The sequence below is a fragment of the Gobio gobio genome (genome assembly GCF_949357685.1).
Source record: "Gobio gobio genome assembly, chromosome: 24".
NCBI lineage: Eukaryota > Metazoa > Chordata > Actinopteri > Cypriniformes > Gobionidae > Gobio > Gobio gobio.
The window spans coordinates 27,081,706-27,102,539 of NC_137120.1; the positions used below are offsets into that span (position 1 = coordinate 27,081,706).

The following is a 20,834-nucleotide window of genomic DNA, read 5'->3' on the forward strand; positions in this document are numbered from 1 at the left end:
CCATACTGATATAGGGGAGCGCGGGGCACAACCTAACGCGGGGTTAGTTGTAACACGCATGTTTTAACCCTTTCCACACATGTCAGAATGACGAAACTTAGTGTATTTACTAGTTGCCATATGAGAAAAAATTGCGCCAAAATTAAAAAAATCTCTGGAAGATAGCCTATTACTGAACATGTATTTAACCATATAGTAAATTTCAAGTTTAGTTTTCATCTCTGTTTTTTGTGATTATTTAAAATAAGACAAATCCGAATTATTCTAATCTTATATCTGTTATTTAAAAGTTGATATAGTTCTTTAATGCTGATCTAACCAGCAGAAGACACGAGCCGCGGTTTAAATCCCGGTTTGCGCGCAGATGGGGTGCGTTGTAACTGCGTTCCCAGCTAACATACGACCAGCGGGCCAGTGGCGGACCACCGGTGGCAAAGTTGGCGGCCCACCGGCGGATTTAATAAAGTAGACGAATTCTCACGATTCCTCATGAGTTCAGGCACATCAACCTGATGGGAGTTGAATAAACAAACAGTCCTTCCTGTTGAACAGGGGCCCGTTCTTCGTACCTCGCTTAATAGCCTACATCTAAGATGATTTGACAGATCCCAGATCTTTTAATCGTGATAACTGATCTCTGGCTAATTTGGTTCTTCAGACGAATTTGCGGATTGGATTAAAATATCTGGATTAAATGATCACAGATCACAGAGCGTTCTTGTGTTCCCTGAAGAGGGCAGATGCATCGATACTCGAAACCACGATCAGCAATGCAGCGATAGGTTAGCAACGTAATGACATCATATAGCCTAATTAAAAAAGCCACCTGGCAAAAAAACTTGACAAATTATACAATAAAAACCCCACGAATTTCTGGACCTTTATAAGGAAACAGCCAAACCACCAAACCAACATAAAAGTTATGATAGATAAATGATAAATGTTTTTTGTTTTTTTAACATGATTACCAATTATTTATATTCACGATTTTATACAGTATTCTTACACCCTTTACATTTTTATTTAAATGTTGTAATTTAATTTTTAATTCAATTTGGAGCAGATTTGTAACGTGACAGTATTAAAGTTTCTTAAGGGTCAAATTCTCTGCATCTCTTGCGCTGCATTAAGCCATCCCATAATATCTGTCATCACTTAAATTAATGCACGGCTCAGAGTAACTGTACAACATGTGTGTAAACCTCCAATAAAATTATAAAGTAATTATTCCATCACAAATAAATCGCTCAATCAAGTGGCTGTGTCTATATTATTATAAACAACATTATAATATTATATACATTCTCATATACATATAGCCTACAATATAACATTTTTATATTATTATTATTATTTAAAATTATTATTATTGCCCCTGGTTCAGTAATGAACTCTTGTAATAAAGTAGCAGTGGCTGGGACAGATTTTAAGTATCACCTCAAGATGCAATCTAATCCTGTTTACATGAAATAAGCCGCTCATGAGCAGGTTTAAGCTTACAGACCTGTTACTATGACAGCAAGTCCAGGATGAGCTTCGAAGAACCAAACAATCCGAGATCATGTCAAATCGTCAACAATCAAATCCAGCTAACTGAGTTAGCGACGTACGAAGAACGGGCCCCAGAGTCTATTCTGGTGTGTTTTTTCTGTTCCAACGGGCTGAAATGTGTTAGGCCCAAGTCTCCCTCAAAGTGAAATATACTATAATTTGCTGTAGAGGATTATAAAGACTATAAGGGTGTGTTTATGCAACATTTGTTTTGCTTGGTTAAAAAAGAGAAGAATTTACAAATTTTCCCTTTTCAGTTTCTTTATTTACTCAGCTGTTAAAAGTGTGGAAATAGACAAATAATAATAATTTTTTTTTTTTACAAATGAAAAGTGTGTATAACATTTTGTGTTTATATATTAATATGACTAATAATAATAATTATGATTATTATTATTATTATTGCTAAATAAACATATTTAACAAAATAAGAAATATTACTATTACAATAACATTTTCATTATTAAAAAGAGAGTATTTAAGAATAAATATAACAATATAATAGTAATATTTATATTTTACAGAAAACTTATTTTACAAAACTGATGGGTTACCTGTTAATACGCAGACAGCCTATTACTAAAAATCATTAGAAAGGTTTAAAATAAAAAAATACAACAAATATTATAAAAATCTGTGCTTTTTATCTGTGATATCAATTTCTTAAAGTCTATGTCTTTAATATGAAATATGAGCCTCTTATGCATCCATTGTGGTGGAAAAAACTCCTGTACATTGAAGAAAATCATATGGATTGTCATATAAATTTATTTAGAGAGAAATATTATTTTTCTTATTTTTTACCCCAAAGTTTCATTCATGCTGGAGGCCAGAGGGCGCCCTCGAGCAGAAACTCCACATTTGCCTCAGAGAAGTAATAAATGGTAAATGGACTGCATTTATATAGCGCTTTTCAACAGACCTACGACCATCCAAAGCGCTTTACATTTGCCTCACATTCACCCATTCACACACCGACGGCGGTGTCAGCCATGCAAGGCGCCATCCAGCTCGTCGGGAGCAGCTGGGGTTAGGTGTCTTGCTCATGGACACCTCGGCACTTGGTCAGGTAGAACCGGGGATCGAACCACCAACCTTCTAGTTTGTAGACAACCTACATGAACCACTGAGCCACTACCGCCCATAATAGTGTCTTGAAGTAATATGTGAAGCTACCGCTGTAAAAGGCTGAATAAAAAGAAGATAGAAACGCTTTGACTGGTTAAACATGAAGACAATAAACACGACTGCATCAAGATATGGTTGAGTTCTTCAAGCCTTCTCGGGTATTTTCATAAAAATAAAGTATGTAGTGCTGATTGACATAGACTTTATCACTATAGAATACTATAAAATAATGCATTGTCTACCTCATTCTGTGATGAGAACCAATATCAGCTCACAAACACTTGACTGAATTAAACGTTGTATTTTGTTGGACAACAGGAACGCTTCGCATTACTAGTTTGTAAACATTTTTGACACGTGTTGCTATTTCAAACGCACATTATAATCGACTCAAACTCGCAGTGCTTTCAGACGGAGCAACGTTTACTACACTCTAAAAAAAAAAAGGTTCTATATTGCACCAAAAATGGTTCTTGGCTCGTAATCATAGGGGAACCTTTTTTAGTGCTATATAGCACCAATTTTGGTGCTTCAGTGGTTCTTCAGCGGTTCTTCAGAGGTTCTTCAGCGGTTCTTCAGAGGTTCTTCACCGGTTCTTTGACTAAGGTGCTATATAGCACCTCTGAAGAACCGCTGAAGAACCACTGAAGCACCAAAATTGGTGCTATATAGCACTAAAAAAGGTTCCCCTATGATTACGAGCCTTTTTTTTTAGAGTGTACTGATCCCAAAGCCGAGGTTGCACTGCACAGTTATATTTCATTCTCCCTTCTTTAATGCGAAATGCTGTTTGAATTATCACTATAGAAGTCGTTATTTAGGTTTTTTTGGTGCACCAAAAATATTATCGTCACTTTATGATATTAATATTGAACCACTCTACTCACATGGACTGATTTAAATATGTTTTTAGTACATTAATGGCTCTTGAGAGTGTAAATTGCTTTGCTCCCTATATGGATGCCTCACTGAGCATTCAGATTTCAACAAAAATATCTTAATTTGTGTTCCGAAGATGAACGGAGGTCTTACGGGTGTGGAACGGCATGAGGGTGAGTAATAAATTACATTATTTTAATTTTGTGGTGAACTAACCCTTTAATTTATTTCATAAAAACAACCATATTATTTTTTTATTTTTAATTTCATTTCTATGAAAAGATTTCCCACAAATTACGTGTTGTGTATTTTCTGGTAATCAAACGAGGACAATAATTTATCTTTTAATTTAATTAAACTTTTTTTGTCAAATAAGCTTTACAGTTAAAATAAAATTTTTAATTTTATTTAAAAAATTAAGTTTTGATAATGTATTATTATTACATTAGTGTTAGTATTATTATTACAATAGTATTAGTATTATTATTACATTGAGACATATCTAAATTCTACTGTAGGCTACAACAGTTATGTATTTGTCAAGATAAACCGAACTTTTATTTTGACGGGTTGCTGAAGACTTTTGAGGTTCTGTGTGTTTTTGATATGACTGTAGTTTTTCTCAAATTAAATGGTAAAATGCTCATAAAGTGACTCTAGCCATAGTTTTCAGTCATGTGACTGTCGCGGAGCCTTGGAGGGCGAAACCGCCATAGAACGGCAGCACAAGCCTGTCAAATTTCCATTTTAAAACAAAAATATGTGAACAAGATGCACGTTTTGGGCACTTATGATCCATATACAGCACCTGCTGCAGTATTTCAATCACTGAAAACAGCGGGACGTTTTTAAACCGCTTAACGTGAAAAACACTATAGGGTGAGTTGCACTAATAAGGATTAAATTAAGCAAAGTTTAAAGGATTTGTTGATATTCGTTGAATTTTAAATCGAGTCGTTGCACCAGATGACGTTCGTGCGTTCATGTCTTCGAGACTGCAGAGATGGAAACATGGGACCGTCACGCGCGATTCTGAGTGACTCACCGGAGTGGTAAACCGCGCGTCTACGGCATTCATTCGCACAGAGACACGCAGGATTCGTATTTAGATACGTCTTTTTGCGGTTTAATATTCACAGACACTAGTCTGTATCACCAGATGCGTTACCAGGTACCGAAATTTGGTACCGATTGATTTAATGTGAATCAGTACTCGATCGGTAGTAGGCCTACCGACGTAATTCGGTCGGTGCCCTTAAAAGTACCGAGTTCGGTACCCAACCCTATCGCGCATTGATCCTAAACATCCGACAGAAAAGGTACACGCATGCAACATGATTGCTGAAATGTGAGTGCAGCGAAAGATTCTCGATCAGGTCTGTATAGCCTAAATTTTGTATCCACGCGGACATTTTAAGCATGAATGTGTTGCTTGATGTAGCAAACTAGTTTTTGTTATCATTGTATTTTAATTTATCATCGTAATCATAACCACTCTGGTTTGTATTGCAAATAGTTCAATCTTATGCTGCGTTCCAGATAGGTTTTTGAGCCAGTAAGTCACGACTTCAAACCACGACTCACGACTTAGTAGTGTTCCAGGCAAAGTCATGCCAAACTAACTTACCTGAGCGCAGGAATTGCAGTTGCTAGATGTAAACAAAGCATGGCCCTACATTCATTTATATCGCCAAAGGTGCTTACTCCTTGCTTATTTGAGGGAAACAGAGGGAAACAGAGGGAAAAAACGGTGCATAAGGCAAGAGAAACACAGGTTATGGGCTGCCTGGAACGCTGAATTATTAACGGCTAATAAACCGGAAGTCGCACATTCACAGGCCACCTATAAAAATATTAGTCATAAGGTATGATATCTGTGAATTTAAATGGATGTTTATGTGCAAACAAGATACCATTGTACTACAATACATAAATGCCATGGTATAATTACACATTAGTTTATGATTTGTACAGTATAAACAATGTACAATTTTGTTGGAAACTGGTAGCTATATCTAAACAGGACATTGAATAATCAAAATGACTGACTTTGTAAATATGAAAAATGTGATTTAGTCATCTTTATTATTGCAAATGTTTTTATTTATAGCAAATAAGCACCATAAACAAATTTCATTTTCAAAGTAACTCAAAGTTAAGCTAATACCCGTCTTTAGTTGATTTTTACTCAAGCAACCCCTCTTTAGGGTTTATTCCGGGTCCACTGTGTCCTCCTCAGTTTAATTGCAGGAAATTGACTTCTTATGAAATTATGGTAAGTGGATTTTCAACTGAGGGCCAAGCAGAGCCACTGCAACACACAAAACAACACATCTGTAAATGATAACGCTACATTGAGAAGATGCAGATATCAATATCCATGGTCACACTTGTGCATCACCTGCAAGATATCCAGCTCGATTTTCCCGTTGTTCTTCTTGTCGAACGTTTTAAACATTTCTGTGTAGAGCACAGGTGAAAATTAATTTCTGTGTAGAGCACAACTGTAATTTAAGACATTTTGGATAATCTTTCTTAGGCAAAACTTACTGAAGAGCATCTCCAGGCGAATCAGGCAACTGACAAAGCAATCAAAGTCAATGGCGTACTGCTGATTGGCATAACGTGAGATTATCACCTGAAGTACTTCATTGTTCAGCTGGAACCCTGTGGAGGAAAATGCAGACAAGCATTACTTCACTCTATATTACGATCTATGTATTATTATACACTTTTAGAAGAAATTTATTCATTGTCTTCAATAGTCTGTCTAACCATATACTCATTACCTGCTTCTTTCACGGCATCTCTCATCTCATGCGAACTCATTGTTCCTGAGTTGTCTGTATCACGGTTCTTAAAAATTTCCTGATGAGGTACGACAAGAAAATCCACAATCAATAATAAACATCACTAAAAAATGAAGAATTGATCCAAACAAAATTGTTGCACTGTGGTAGGGATGTACAATAAATTTGTGCCAAGTTTATTTTTATTTTTATTAATCTTAAGTATTATTCCAAAATATATATTATACCAAATATTTCTGGATCTTTGTCCACAGTGTGTGAAACTCCACAAGGCCAAGTTTGCCACTGCCATCTCTCTGGACTGAGGTCAAAGATTATAGCAGGGTACAATTAAAGGATGCTAGTTATGAGAATCTTAATGCACACTTAAAACAAGTTGATGAAAAGCTAATAATTAAATCTTAGGCCCGGTTTCACAGACAGCGTTTAGATTAAGCCATTCAATTAGGATATTTAAGTAGCTTTTATAAATATGCCTTTAAAAAAACATTACTGGTGTGCATCTTGAGACAAAACAATGGCACTGACATATTTTAAGATATACTTTCAGTTAAAAAAGCTCAAACATGCAATTTAAAATCAAAATAAATAATTCAAAAAACAAAAAACAAAATGGGATTTTTAAAATATAAGATATAGGAAATAGTTAGGAAAGGAAATAGTCATCTGACATCAGAGAACTGTGAACATGCAAATGTGTTGTTGAATTATTTAAATATAAATATAACTTAAAATCTCAGGGAGTAGAAAATATTTCATAGAGGTTTGACTGACAAAAAAAAAAAAAAAGTGAATCCCTGCATTAATCCATGTAGTATATATACATTCTTTTTTTCTTCAAGTGGTGTCTATTGTTGTGTATTTGATGTGGATGTGTATTGATGTGAACTAATGTGAGACAATAAATGCTGAGAGATGCAAGACCATTTTTGTAAAAAATTCCAACAATAAAGTGAAATTGAACTGAATCGAATTTAGTGAGGTAAGGATACATCCAGCAGGCTGATAATGTGGCGACAGGTTTCCATACTGAATCCATCTGTCTTCAGATCGGTTCCTGTGTGAAATACCACAAAACATTGTAAGAATGACCAGCACAGATTGTTAAACTATTTCAAGGGGTTTTCAAATGCAAATTCAAATATATTGATTAGGGCTGGGCAAATTAACGTGTTAACGCGGGCGATTATTTTTTTCAGTAACGCATAAAAAAAAATGTATATCCATTTTTGCCTAGCGTTACATTATATGATCACGCTCTTATTCATGTAAATGCTTTTAAACAATATAAGCACGACAAGACACAAGAGAACGCCCTGTATGTCAATGTCCTGTCTGTGTGGCTGCGTCTCAATCAGAACCCTAGTTCAGTAGAGTCACCGCTGATCAGGGAGTCAGCCACATTTATTCACCACCTAAGACACACACACACCATGACACACACACTTGACGCACCAACAGATTTGGTCTCGTGCACACATCGAGTTCTCTTTTGCTCTTGAACAAACAATAACAAAAACACTCCGCCAGAATTTTGCCAAAATGTATTCGCATATTAGGATAATGTAATGTCATTAATGTTTCATAGAGGCATTAGTATCAGTGATACTGGCCTTCATTCTCATTCATAAAGATGCAATTACAACACATTTAAAATAAGCTGTCTTTAAATGGTTTCTTCATTAATTTGGAGAGTAACTGAAATTATTACAATATCAAAATATTAAAAACTTGTGCTTAATCTTGATTAATTACAGAAGAAATGTGATTAATAAGTCAAAAAAAAATTAATCGATTCCCAGCACTATGTTGATATAAATGAAAATAAAAGTGGAAAAGTGTGTTTTCCTACGTTTCGAAATAACACTGTCCAGGGTCTGCTGTAGTTCAAACACAGACACCTCTGAGTCCTGCAGAGTAAAGATAAGATATGCAAATGGGAACAATAAAAAGATAATTACCCAAAACTGAAAATGGTGTCATGTGACTTACATTTCCAGCCATTTTTTGGAAAAGGTGTTTGAAATGTGGGTCCACATCACTCTCAGATATGTATTGCTGGGAAAGAAATGTTTTTTTTTAATAAAAAAAATTAATAAAAATAATATATATATATATATATATATATATATATATATATATATATATATATATATATATATATATATATATATATATATATATATATATATATATATATATATATATATATATATACTCACCTAAAGGATTATTAGGAACACCATTCTAATACTGTGTTTGACCCCCTTTCGCCTTCAGAACTGCCTTAATTCTACGTGGCATTGATTCAACAAGGTCCTGAAAGCATTCTTTAGAAATGTTGGCCCATATTGATAGGATAGCATCTTGCAGTTGATGGAGATTTGTGGGATGCACATCCAGGGCACGAAGCTCCCGTTCCACCACATCCCAAAGATGCTCTATTGGGTTGAGATCTGGTGACTGTGGGGGCCATTTTAGTACAGTGAACTCATTGTCATGTTCAAGAAACCAATTTGAAATGATTCGAGCTTTGTGACATGGTGCATTATCCTGCTGGAAATAGCCATCATGGGCACATGGTGGTCATAAAGGGATGGACATGGTCAGAAACAATGCTCAGGTAGGCCGTGGCATTTAAACGATGCCCAATTGGAACTAAGGGGCCTAAAGTGTGCCAAGAAAAAATCCCCCACACCATTACACCACCACCACCAGCCTGCACAGTGGTAACAAGGCATGATGGATCCATGTTCTTATTCTGTTTATGTCAAATTCTGACTCTACCATCTGAATGTCTCAACAGAAATCGAGACTCATCAGACCAGGCAGCATTTTTCCCTTTTTCTCAGTCTTCAACTGTCCAATTTTGGTGAGCTTGTGCAAATTGTAGCCTCTTTTTTCTATTTGTAGTGGAGATGAGTGGTACCCGGTGGGGTCTTCTGCTGTTGTGGCCCATCCGCCTCAAGGTTGTGCATGTTGTAGCTTCACAAATGCTTTGCTGCATACCTTGGTTGTAACGAGTGGTTATTTCAGTCAAAGTTGCTCTTCTATCAGCTTGAATCAGTCGGCCCATTCTCCTCTGACCTCTAGCATCAACAAGGCATTTTCGCCCACAGGAGTGCCAAATACTGGATGTTTTTCCCTTTTCACACCATTCTTTGTAAACCCTAGAAATTGTTGTGCGTGAAAATCCCAGTAACTGAGCAGATTGTGAAATACTCAGACCGGCCCGTCTGGCACCAACAACCATGCCACGCTCAAAATTGCTTAAATCATCTTTCTTTCCCATTCTGACATTCAGTTTGGAGTTCAGGAGATTGTCTTGACCAGGACCACACCCCTAAATGCATTGAAGCAACTGCCATGTGATTGGTTGATTAGATAATTGCATTAATGAGAAATTGAACAGGTGTTCCTAATAATCCTTTAGGTGAGTGTATATATCTATATATATGTATATATATATATATATATATATATATATATATATATATATATATATATATATATATATATATATATATATATATACACTGTTTGTAAATTATAAATTATAAATTCACCCTTTTTATATCTGCACTGATCTCTGCATCCATTGGGCTGCAGGGACGAGAGTCAGAAATACATCCATCATGAATTTGGGTGCAAAAGTTTAAGGAACAATTATGATTTATTGGTCAGACAAAAACATATCAAACAGATGTTTTAGTGTTACTATCCACTCTAAACAGAACAGAACCTGTGCAACATCACCACCATGTGGTCTAAAACTAGAACTATTTGGAACTAACCTGGCTGCAGCCTCTTTCTCTGTGAACACACGCAGTATGAAGCTTCCCTTGCGATGCGGCTCGAAAGTGGAGGGGATGATGATGTATTCACCAGGAGGCAGTTTGAAGCGCTCACTCACCTCTCGCAGGTTGATGAAGGTGCTGCTCCCTGCAACGGACTGCTGACGCAGCAGTATGTCAGGACCAAGATGAATATTGTTGCGACCCTTGAACTGCAACACAAACACGGGTGATATTGTATCTGAAAACTTGCAAAGGTTTTTCCATATAGAATAGATAAATAGATAGAACAAATGTATTTAAATTAATTAAAATTAAAATTAGGAAAAATTATATTTCAATGCTTTTGCGTACGCTCACAAAAGGATTGTGTCCCCCCAAGAAATGTTGTGTTCTCTCCCAAAAGTATTGCGCTCCCACAAGAAACTTTGAGTACTCTCCCAAGGGATTGTGTTCCCCCGAGAAACTTTGTGTTCTCTCCAAAAAGCATTGCTCTCCCCTGACAAAATGTGTGTTTTCCCCCAAAAGTATTGCGCTCCTCCAAGAAACATTGTGTGGGCCAAGGGGAAGGCTGAGAGCTGCTGGACCTGCCACAGACCCTGAGTCGAGCGACCACTCATGATCGCTCCTCAGCCCGCGAGGGAAGTCTCTGTCGTTAGCGTAACGGGATGAACATGAGTCCCCAACACCGGCCTTTGAGACATACACCAAGGATCTTTCCACATGACTAAGCACGAAGACATCGCCGCAGCACTTTGATCATGCGGAGCGGGTATCCCCTCGGGGAAAACCCCTTGGTTTTGAGCCGCCACTGTCTTATGTGAAGAGTGGTGCCACTGACAGAGCATGAATGTTTCAAATTCTGTGCTCTTCGAGGAGGGTGCTTCGGCTTGCATTCCCCGCGGCTCAGGTCCTGCTGCTTCAGAGGCAGAGCGGCCGCTTCAGTCATTGGGATCACGAATAGAAAGGCCTTCTTACACCCTAGGCTGGGCTATATTCCGAAGGTTCCTACTAATACTGTAAGACCAGTCATACTGCAGGGCTTCTGTCCTCCTCCCTTTCGGATGTCAGACCAGGAATTTTTGAAAATACTGGGATTTTTCACTTCACACAAAAATAATACATATACTGACAAAGAGTGCACACACATTTAAGTGTGTTCATCCCTGCCCACGCTAAAACATCACGGGTGGGGATACACATTCCATGCGTGTTGTTTGTATGGGAGCGCAGCACGCTCAGGTAGCTCTCGAGGGAGCTGGTTGTGAGCACTGTGAGCGTTTGTCAATTAGAATGCGCAGGGCGCTCTTCGAGAAGGGTGCTTCGGCTCGCGTTCCCCGCGGCTCAGGTCCTGCTGCTGCCTAGGCAGAGCGGCCGCTTCAGTTATGGGGATCACAAATGGATCCGGCAGAGGGGTTAGAGATGGGCATCGCCCTTTCTCTGCCTTCACCTGCCAGGTCCAGTGTTTCATCTCAGGGTTGAAAGCACACATTGCGGTTTCTTCCGGTCTGCAATAAAGGATCACTGGCCTGGATCTCGCGTAGTCAAGGCAACGCATAGATTATATATCCGCAATGTATTTATAAGTGGAGGGAACTGAGCTGACGGGATTTGATTCCCTTTCTCTCTATATGTTCATGTCATGATTCTTTTTGCGTTTTAGATTCTTCAGTATTCAGCCTGACTGATTGGTTTTGAATATATTTAATTTTGAGAAATTAAATCAGATCGTTTTGGCTTGAAAAAATTGATGCCTATGTGAAATGCTATTTCTAAAATGCTATTTCCTCAGGGAAAACCCCTTGATTTTGAGCCACCACTGCCACTGTCTTATGCTCAGCAGACCAAAGCTATCCCGTTGGACGCAGCTGCCATAAGACCTAACAGTTTCTGAAACAGTTTGACAGTGAGTGGCCGGACTAGCTTTGGTTTCTTTACAGCTGAGAGAATCGATGCAACACGTACAGGTGACAGATGAGCCGGCATCGCCACTGAATCCCATACCCAGATAAGTGGTCCTCTATACTGCACACTTTTCTTTGCGTTCAGCCTCCACCCCAACTTTTCCATATGAGCAAGCACAACATCTCAATGTTGAACCGCCATATGCTCTGTTACTGAGCTAAAGATCAATCAATCGTTGATATAAATTAGTATGTGGGTGCCCTGCAGGCGCCGCGGCGGTACTGCAGCCCCCACACACGCCGTGAAAGCGGGGTTACAAAACTAGACCAAAGGGAAGTACATGATATTGGTACGCTTCTCCCCTGAAAGCGAACCTCCGGGACCTCCTGTGCCATAGAAGGATGAATACCCTCCATCCTTCAGTGGCAAAGTGAAGTAGCTGCTGTAAAACCCTGACTCCCTGCTGGGTGGAGGAACCCCTTTTTATAGCCTCCTTTCGCAGAAGAGTCTCTACTTCCTGTGTCAAAACCAGAGCCTGCTTCTGCAGGACCCACCAAGATATACTTGGTAGATGTTTCCACCAAAAAATCTCTAATGGCATCAGTCCCTCAAGACTGGCCTTTGGTATATTGCGAACAGCAAGCGCAGTGCCCTGAAGCGGCAAACCGGGTGGTTCGCAGAATGTGGGGTTGGTGGGGTTGGCAGAATGGTCTCCTGAGGGCACCAAAGGGAGACAGGCACCATATAATGAGGTGGACACCGCCTTCCTATGGAGGGGACCCTCAGAAGCCTGACATTGATGGCGTCAGGACTTTTTATTTGACAAAGCCCTCTTCATGAAAATAACGGTCCTCAGATCCGCCTTGCCCTTAGAGGACTTCGCTCTGCTTCCACATTTTGAAATTAGAAAGGGCACGAAGCACTCGGCGCATGCCCTTACCATAAACATGGATTTTAGAAATAGCATTTCACATAGGCATCTACATTTTTTCAAGCCAAAAAGATCTATGATTTAATTTCTCAAAATTAAATACATTCAAAACCAGTCAGGCTGAATACTCATATTAGAATCTAAAACGCAAAAAGAATCATGATATGAACATATAGAGAGAAAGGGAATAAAATCCTGTCAGCTCAGTTCCCTCCACTTATAAATACATTGTGGATATATAATCTACGCGTTGCCTTGACTACGCAAGATCTAAGCCAGTGATCCTTTATTGCAGACCGGAAGAAACCACAACGTGTGCTTTCAACCCTGAGATGAAACACTGAACCTGGCAGGTGAAGTCAGAGAAAGGGCGATGCCCATCTCTAACCCCTCTGCCGGATCCATTTGTGATCCCATGACTGAAGCGGCCGCTCTGCCTCGGCAGCAGCAGGGCCTTTCTCTCCCAAAGGAATTTGTTCCCCCTAGAGACTTTGCAGATTTTCCAAAGGGATTGCGTTCCCCAAGAAACTTTTTGTTCTCTCACAAAGGATTGTGTTCCCCTGAGAAACTTTGCGTCCACTCCCAAATGAATGTGTTCCCCCGAGAGACTTTGCGGTTTTTCCCAAAGGATTGCATTCCCTCAAGAAACTTGCCGTTCTCTCCCAAAGGATTGCGTTCCCTCGAGAAACTTTGAATTCTGTCCCAAAGGGATTGCGTTCCACCGAAATGTTTTGCTTTCTCTACCAGACGAATATGTTCCCCTGAGAAACTTCGTGTTTTTTCCCAAAGGATTGCATTCCCCAAGAAATTTGCATTCTCTCCCAAAGGATTGCGTTCTTTGGGAGAAATTAGAGAAACTTTGTGTTCTTAACCAAAAGCATTGAGTAAACTGAAAGTCTTCCAAAGCATTGTGTTCCCCCGAGAAAATGTGGGTTCTTCCCAATGGGATTTCGTTCGCCCGAGAAACTTTGTGTTCCCTTTCGAAAGGGAACTCTCGCTGCGTCTAGCTGACGCTATGGGGAACGCCCTCGGCGTGACTGGTGTCTGAAGCTACTATCGAATCACGGCAAAGTCTTTGACCGACGTCAGCCCATGACGTCATCATCGTGCGACCCGGAAGTATAAAAGGGCGCCGTGCCAACACATACACATCTTTCTCGTCTTCAGGGACTGTCTGTTTGAACTGCTATACGAGATTAGGTAAAACAAATTCAATTATTAAATACACACGAGTGTGTATTTACTGCCTGGGATCAAGAGCATGCACAGTCAAGTTCATTTGAAGTTGTTTGTGTGTGAGTGTGAGCGGTTTTCAATCTGAGATCGCTCCACTCTAGTCTGGCTTTTTTCCTGAGGGAAGAGAGTTTGGCATCTGGGACTGGATGATGCTGTCCCGCTCAAGCTGAGGCTGAGCGCTGGCATACATCATGGGTTCTCAGATGCAGCTCGCCGATCGTCGCGACGATCTGGCGGCTAACGAGACTAAACAGCAAGTGCTCTTAAGGATGGCTGGTGAGAGTGGTATGAATCCTCTCAGCCACCTTGACCGTGTGTTCTGAGCTGATGAATGTTATGGAACGTACTGCAGGCAGGCTGCGGCTGCCATGTTGGCGCGTTAGAGGAGAGATCGCTCGTGATAGATTGCACAATCGATTTCTCCTTGGCCATAAACCATCAGCTCAGATGAGCCTTCCATTCCTTCTTGATCTTCTTACAGAGATCGAGAGGGCATGGAAGAATCCATATTCGACCCAATATTCATCAACATCAGCGTTTTAACTTCGCTGATGTCAAGGGGATAGGGGAATATGGATATGTGTTGAGGCTACCGACTGGCGAGGAAAGTTTGCGAACTTTTCTCGCATTTCGTGGGCATCAACACTGAGAGCTCAAATTCTGCCTCTCTAAATCACGTTGTGCTTTAATGGCAGGGGCATACACGGCAGCAGGTCAGGCTGGTGCTGCTTTTCACACCATGGCGGTGTTTCAGGCATACCAGGCGGACCTGCTGGAGGATCTCGACCAGGGGGCCGGGCTGTCCCCTGAGGCGGTTGCTGAGCTGCGCCGCACCACAGATCTTTTTCTCCGGGCCACCAAGCAGACTGCTGCTGCTATCGGCCGCTCTAGGCACTGTCAGCCCAGTGACCTGAGGGGGAATCACTCAGATTTTTCTATGAATTACTTGTGTTGACAGTTGTCACTGCCAATGGGCAGACACTCCCCTCAGCATGGTGGCGTTGGTATATCGTTCCCCATAGCGTCAGCTAGACGCAGCGAGAGTTCCCTTTTGAAAGGGAACGTCTAAGGTTACGTATGTAACCTCTGTTCCCTGAGAACAGGGAACGAGCGCTGCGTCGCGTTGCCATGTTTCAGGGCCTATCTGCCATACAGTCCCTTCAGACGAGAAGATGTGTATGTGTTGGCACGGCGCCCTTTTATACTTCCGGGTCGCACGATGATGACGTCATGGACTGACGTCGGTCAAAGACTTTGCCATGATTCGATAGTAGCTTCAGACACCAGTCACGCCGAGGGCGTTTCCCCATAGCGTCAGCTAGACGCAGCGCTCGTTCCCTGTTCTCAGGGAACAGAGGTTACATACGTAACCTTAGACGTTCTCTCCAAAAAGCATTGCGTTCTCCCAAGAAACTTTGCGTTCTTACCAAAAAGTATTGAGTTGCCCAAGAAATTTTGTGTGATCACTACCAGAGGCAGGTTGTAGGCCTCATCAGGCCTCCCTGAAGGCCTGCTGTTAAGTCGTTCCTGGGACCCAGTCATTTGAAACAGTTAGCACGAATTGCAAACAGGTAGCAGGCCTCTCCAGGCCTCCCTAAAGGCTGGTTATCAGGTAGTAGGCCTTAATAGGCCTCCCTTGAGGGCGAGTTCCTTAATCAGGATGCTCGAAAAGCCTGCGTAGCTTGACTGTCGAGTAGTAGGCCTCAATAGGGCTCCCGGAGGGTGAGCTCCCAGATTGTGGTCACTCGAACTAGGTAGTAGGCCCCATCAGGACTCCCTAAGGCGTTCCTGGGACCCAGTCATTTGAAACAGTTAGCACGTATTGCAAACAGGTAGTAGGCCTCTACAGGCCTCCCTAAAGGCTGGTTATCAGGTAGTAGGCCTTAATAGGCCTCCCTTGAGGACGGGTTCCTTAAACAGGATGCTCGACTAGCCTGCGTAGCTTGACTGTCAAGTAATAGGCCTCCATTAGGCCTCCTCGAGAAAACAAGGGTAACCTCAGCAGGATCATGCTTCGCTGGCAGGTGGTAGGCCTCCCTAGGCCTCCCTGGAAGTGAGCTTGAACGCTCTTGGCGGTAAATTGGCGGTATTGCCCGAGCCAGGATGCTTGGGTTTCCAGCATGGCTTGCGGTTAGGTAGTAGGCCTCTATAGGCCTCCCTGGAATACCCGCTATCAAAGTAGTAGGCCCACAGGGCCTCCTTGAAGGTGAAGTTCCTGAGCTAGGTACTTTGATTACCAGTTCTCTGTGAGAACTTGTGGTAGTTGGGCCTACAGCTGAAGGTTACTCGCCAGGCAGGCTCAGCTGCTCCCCTCAATGAGGGTCGTCTATGAGTGCTCAGCCGCCTGAGCCTGGTCAGACGGTAGTAGGCCCCATCAGGACTCCCTAAGGCGTTCCTGGGACCCAGTCATTTGAAACAGTTAGCACGTATTGCAAACAGGTAGTAGGCCTCTACAGGCCTCCCTAAAGGCTGGTTATCAGGTAGTAGGCCTTAATAGGCCTCCCTTGAGGACGGGTTCCTTAAACAGGATGCTCGACTAGCCTGCGTAGCTTGACTGTCAAGTAATAGGCCTCCATTAGGCCTCCTCGAGAAAACAAGGGTAACCTCAGCAGGATCATGCTTCGCTGGCAGGTGGTAGGCCTCCCTAGGCCTCCCTGGAAGTGAGCTTGAACGCTCTTGGCGGTAAATTGGCGGTATTGCCCGAGCCAGGATGCTTGGGTTTCCAGCATGGCTTGCGGTTAGGTAGTAGGCCTCTATAGGCCTCCCTGGAATACCCGCTATCAAAGTAGTAGGCCCACAGGGCCTCCTTGAAGGTGAAGTTCCTGAGCTAGGTACTTTGATTACCAGTTCTCTGTGAGAACTTGTGGTAGTTGGGCCTACAGCTGAAGGTTACTCGCCAGGCAGGCTCAGCTGCTCCCCTCAATGAGGGTCGTCTATGAGTGCTCAGCCGCCTGAGCCTGGTCAGACGGTCGTAGGCCTCTCATGAGGCCTCCCTGTTAGATCAGTCATTAGGCCCTTTCGGCCTCCCTACTGCTTTGAAACACAAGCACCTGGTAGATCCTTGATTTGAGCACGCAGACTCCCCTCGATCGCAAGGGTTGAAAAGCACTACGCTGAGTATTGCTCTCTTGGATAACCCGTCTCTGAGTTCCGGGCTAAGTAGGACTGCCAGTGTTTCAGTCCCTTAGCTTGGATGCCCCCTGGGCACCATCCAGAGGCTCTGTTTTGAACAGACAGGGTTGGCTAAACCGAAGTGTCCATAACACTTAGGGCACCAGGTCAGGCCTCCCTGGTGGCACTCGGGAGAACTGGTTTCCCGAGTAGTGACTGGCTGGGGTTCCTTCGGGTCCCCTAGCCACATTCCCTTAAAGGGACCCCTTCGGTGGAAGTAGTGGTCCCGGGCCTTCGAGCTGTCTGGATGGAACCCCACGCAGTGCGTTAGGGTTCCGTTTAGTTGCATAGCTTGGGCTATGACCGTAGGGAGTGCTGTCACTGTCAGCCCAGTGACCTGAGGGGGAATCACTCAGATTTTTCTATGAATTACTTGTGTTGACAGTTGTCACTGCCAATGGGCAGACACTCCCCTCAGCATGGCAGCATTGGTATATCGTTCCCCATAGCGTCAGCTAGACGCAGCGAGAGTTCCCTTCGAAAGGGAACGTCTAAGGTTACGTATGTAACCTCTGTTCCCTGAGAACAGGGAACGAGCGCTGCGTCGCGTTGCCATGCTTCAGGGCCTATCTGCCATACAGTCCCTTCAGACGAGAAGATGTGTATGTGTTGGCACGGCGCCCTTTTATACTTCCGGGTCGCACGATGATGACGTCATGGGCTGACGTCGGTCAAAGACTTTGCCGTGATTCGATAGTAGCTTCAGACACCAGTCACGCCGAGGGCGTTTCCCCATAGCGTCAGCTAGACGCAGCGCTCGTTCCCTGTTCTCAGGGAACAGAGGTTACATACGTAACCTTAGACGTTCTCTCCAAAAAGCATTGCGTTCTCCCAAGAAACTTTGCGTTCTTACCAAAAAGTATTGAGTTGCCCAAGAAATTTTGTGTTCTCTCCCAAAGGAATGAGTTCCCTTTCGAAAGGGAACTCGCGCTGCGTCAGCTTTGACGCTACGGGGAACGCCTCCAGCGTGACTGGTGCCTGAAATCACATTGAATCACGTCAATCCTATTGACCGGCGACAGCCTATGATGTCATCAAGGTGCGACCAGGAAGTATATAAGGGCGCCTTGCCAACATGACAGTATCTTTTCGTCTTCAGGGACTGTTTTGCCTGTCTTCACGTAAAACGTCTACAAGAAGGATAACAATGAAGTGTGCTGAGAACGCCACTTCTGCAGGTGTGTTTTGAACGTGTATCTTGCGCTTTGGATACACACACACTTTACGTTTACTGTCTGGGAGAAGAGCATGCACGAGAGGTTTGCGAACCTCTTGTGAAAGTATTTGTGAGCGTTGTCCTCTGGAAACGCTCCGCTCTCGGCGGGACCTCTTCTCGAGGGGAGAGGTTTCAGCATCTGGGAACGGCCACGCTCGAGCTGAGGCTGAGCGGCGTCTAAATACCAAAAGCGCTTCCCAGATGGATCTGGCTCGTCGCTTGGAGACAGTTATGGTTCTTGAGGACGATCCAGATCGCGAGAGGCGGACCTCGGAGGAAGGAGCTGGATTTATGTTCCTCCTCCTCGTCTGCTGCTCTTCCACTCGAGCAGAGGATGGGTGAGTCAGTTAAAAATGCTGGAGCTTTTCAAACCATCCTGTCCCATGTACGGGGAGTTGCTGGAAGTCATGGAACGCGCTGCGGGTAGACTGCAGCTGCCTTTGCGGCGCGTGAGGAGAAAGGCTGAGCGTCCAAACAGTTCGGACGATCGGTTTCTCCCCGCCCATGACCTCCCAACTCCTGGGAGTCTTCCATTCCTTCCAGATCTCCATCAGCAGATCTCGAGGGGATGGAAGAAACCATACTCAGCCCCGCATCTGTCGACATCGGCGAGCTAAATGTCGCTGATGTCGAGGGACTGCCTGGCTGGGTATGTGTCGATGCCGCCCGTGGACGAGATGTTATGTTTATCTCGCCTCTGGGCGGCCGGCGACACTGTGGCTCCCACCCTGCCGGTCTAAACGCCTGAATGGCAGGGCGTACATGTCAGTGGGTCACGCTGCGGCGGCTTTGCACACCACAGCTATGTTGCAGGCTTACCAGGCGGACCTGCTGAGGGACCTCGATCAGGGGGAGGGACCCCCTGAGGCGGTAGTCGAGTCGCGCCGGACCGCGGTTTTCGCTCTCTGGGCCACCGTACAGATAGCGCCGATGGCGGAGAGACATCTGTGGTTAAACCGTTTGGACATCGGGGAGAAAGAAAAAATCCTTTCTCCCTGATGCCCCGGTTTAACCTTCTGAACTTTTTGGCACCTCCGTAGAGGCGGTGGTGGGAAAGTTCGGAGAGGCGAAGGCGCGCTCGGCGGCATTCAGGACATGCATTCCGCTGAGGTCCGGGACTGCGCCCAGGCAGTCGGGTGTCCCCGGCCCATTCCAGTCTGAGGGCTGGAGACGGGAATAGCGAGCCAGCGTCGCCTCTCGAGCGCCCCGCCGCGGAGGACTGGGGCGCAGGGGAGGCGGGACACCCGCGACAGGAAGAGGAAGGAAGCCGGGGCTGGTAACTGGAACCAGCGCAGGCAGCGGACTCCACCCCCCGAGGAGCGTGGAGATGAACGCTGCCTTTTTTCCCTTCCTCTGGTTTTCCCCCGGGCGCTTTACATCAGGCCGGTGGCCTATGATGAGCAGAAAATGTAAGATTCTGCCGGTTCGCCTGGTTTGTTTGTGAAAGCGCCCCCCTCAGGATGGTGGCGGACACTAGCTCGACGGCTGGTTTGTAGCGCCGCGAGGAGCGATTGGTGAGTCCCCCTCGATGAGGGTGAAACATTTTCAAAACTATGTTTTTCAGGACTTTTGTACCTTCGCTCGCCTGAGAGGTTTCCTGGGGAAATTTGGATCGCCGCTGGATCTTCGCAGGGCCTGCAGCTCCCCGTGAGTAAGCTAAGAACGATCTTCCTTGCAACATTATGTGGTTGTGTGTGAATACCTCACTTTCTGCTAGTAGAGTCTGCTGCCTCTCGGTGCTATGTTTTTTTTTTTTTCCCACTATGTGGGTAACTGAATCGCGCTCTTGCCCGAGGGCTTGTAGTGTAAGAGGCGAGCTGTGTTTTTCCTAGCGTAAAAGTGGGAAGTAGCTGAAGACCGGGTATGCACTAACGCACGAGCTGTAGTGAGATCTGCGCCCAGCTCTGCGGGGCTTTGGGAAAAGGGTTTTTGGGGCCTCATTGTGTAATATTAGAGGTGATAATATTTCTTTCCCGGGCCCTGAGTAGATCTAGTGCGGACTTATGTCGCACCACTTGGCCTAGGCTTTGTCAAGGATGGGGGCGTTCCCTTTTAATAAAGATGTTCGCCCCTGGCCTGTCTTTTTATTTAAGAACATGGCGTTGCTTATGCATCCTTGTTTCAGCCTCCTCTGTTACAGAGTCGTCCGGCCAAGGCCCGTCCCCTTCTCTGCGTTCTGGGGTCACAAGTAATGCAGACGAGGTGGTGCAGGA

The 20,834-nt window shown here is 43.7% G+C and overlaps 1 protein-coding gene across 1 annotated transcript in view; it reads right to left on the bottom strand.

The window, feature by feature from the left end:
* Window positions 1-5,625: 5,625 nt before the first annotated feature.
* capn8 (calpain 8) overlaps window positions 5,626-20,834 on the bottom strand; it is a gene marked incomplete at its 5' end in the record, with an annotated part of 29,100 nt that continues 13,891 nt past the window's right edge. Inside the window, 10 exons of the mRNA XM_079808512.1 lie at window positions 5,626-5,869; window positions 5,960-6,018; window positions 6,109-6,225; window positions 6,348-6,426; window positions 6,596-6,664; window positions 7,361-7,425; window positions 8,221-8,278; window positions 8,361-8,426; window positions 9,935-9,971; window positions 10,163-10,374. Coding sequence (XP_079664638.1) covers window positions 5,846-5,869; window positions 5,960-6,018; window positions 6,109-6,225; window positions 6,348-6,426; window positions 6,596-6,664; window positions 7,361-7,425; window positions 8,221-8,278; window positions 8,361-8,426; window positions 9,935-9,971; window positions 10,163-10,374 — 786 coding nt within the window. The 3' untranslated portion in view covers window positions 5,626-5,845. The remainder of the gene's footprint in view (window positions 5,870-5,959; window positions 6,019-6,108; window positions 6,226-6,347; window positions 6,427-6,595; window positions 6,665-7,360; window positions 7,426-8,220; window positions 8,279-8,360; window positions 8,427-9,934; window positions 9,972-10,162; window positions 10,375-20,834) is intronic.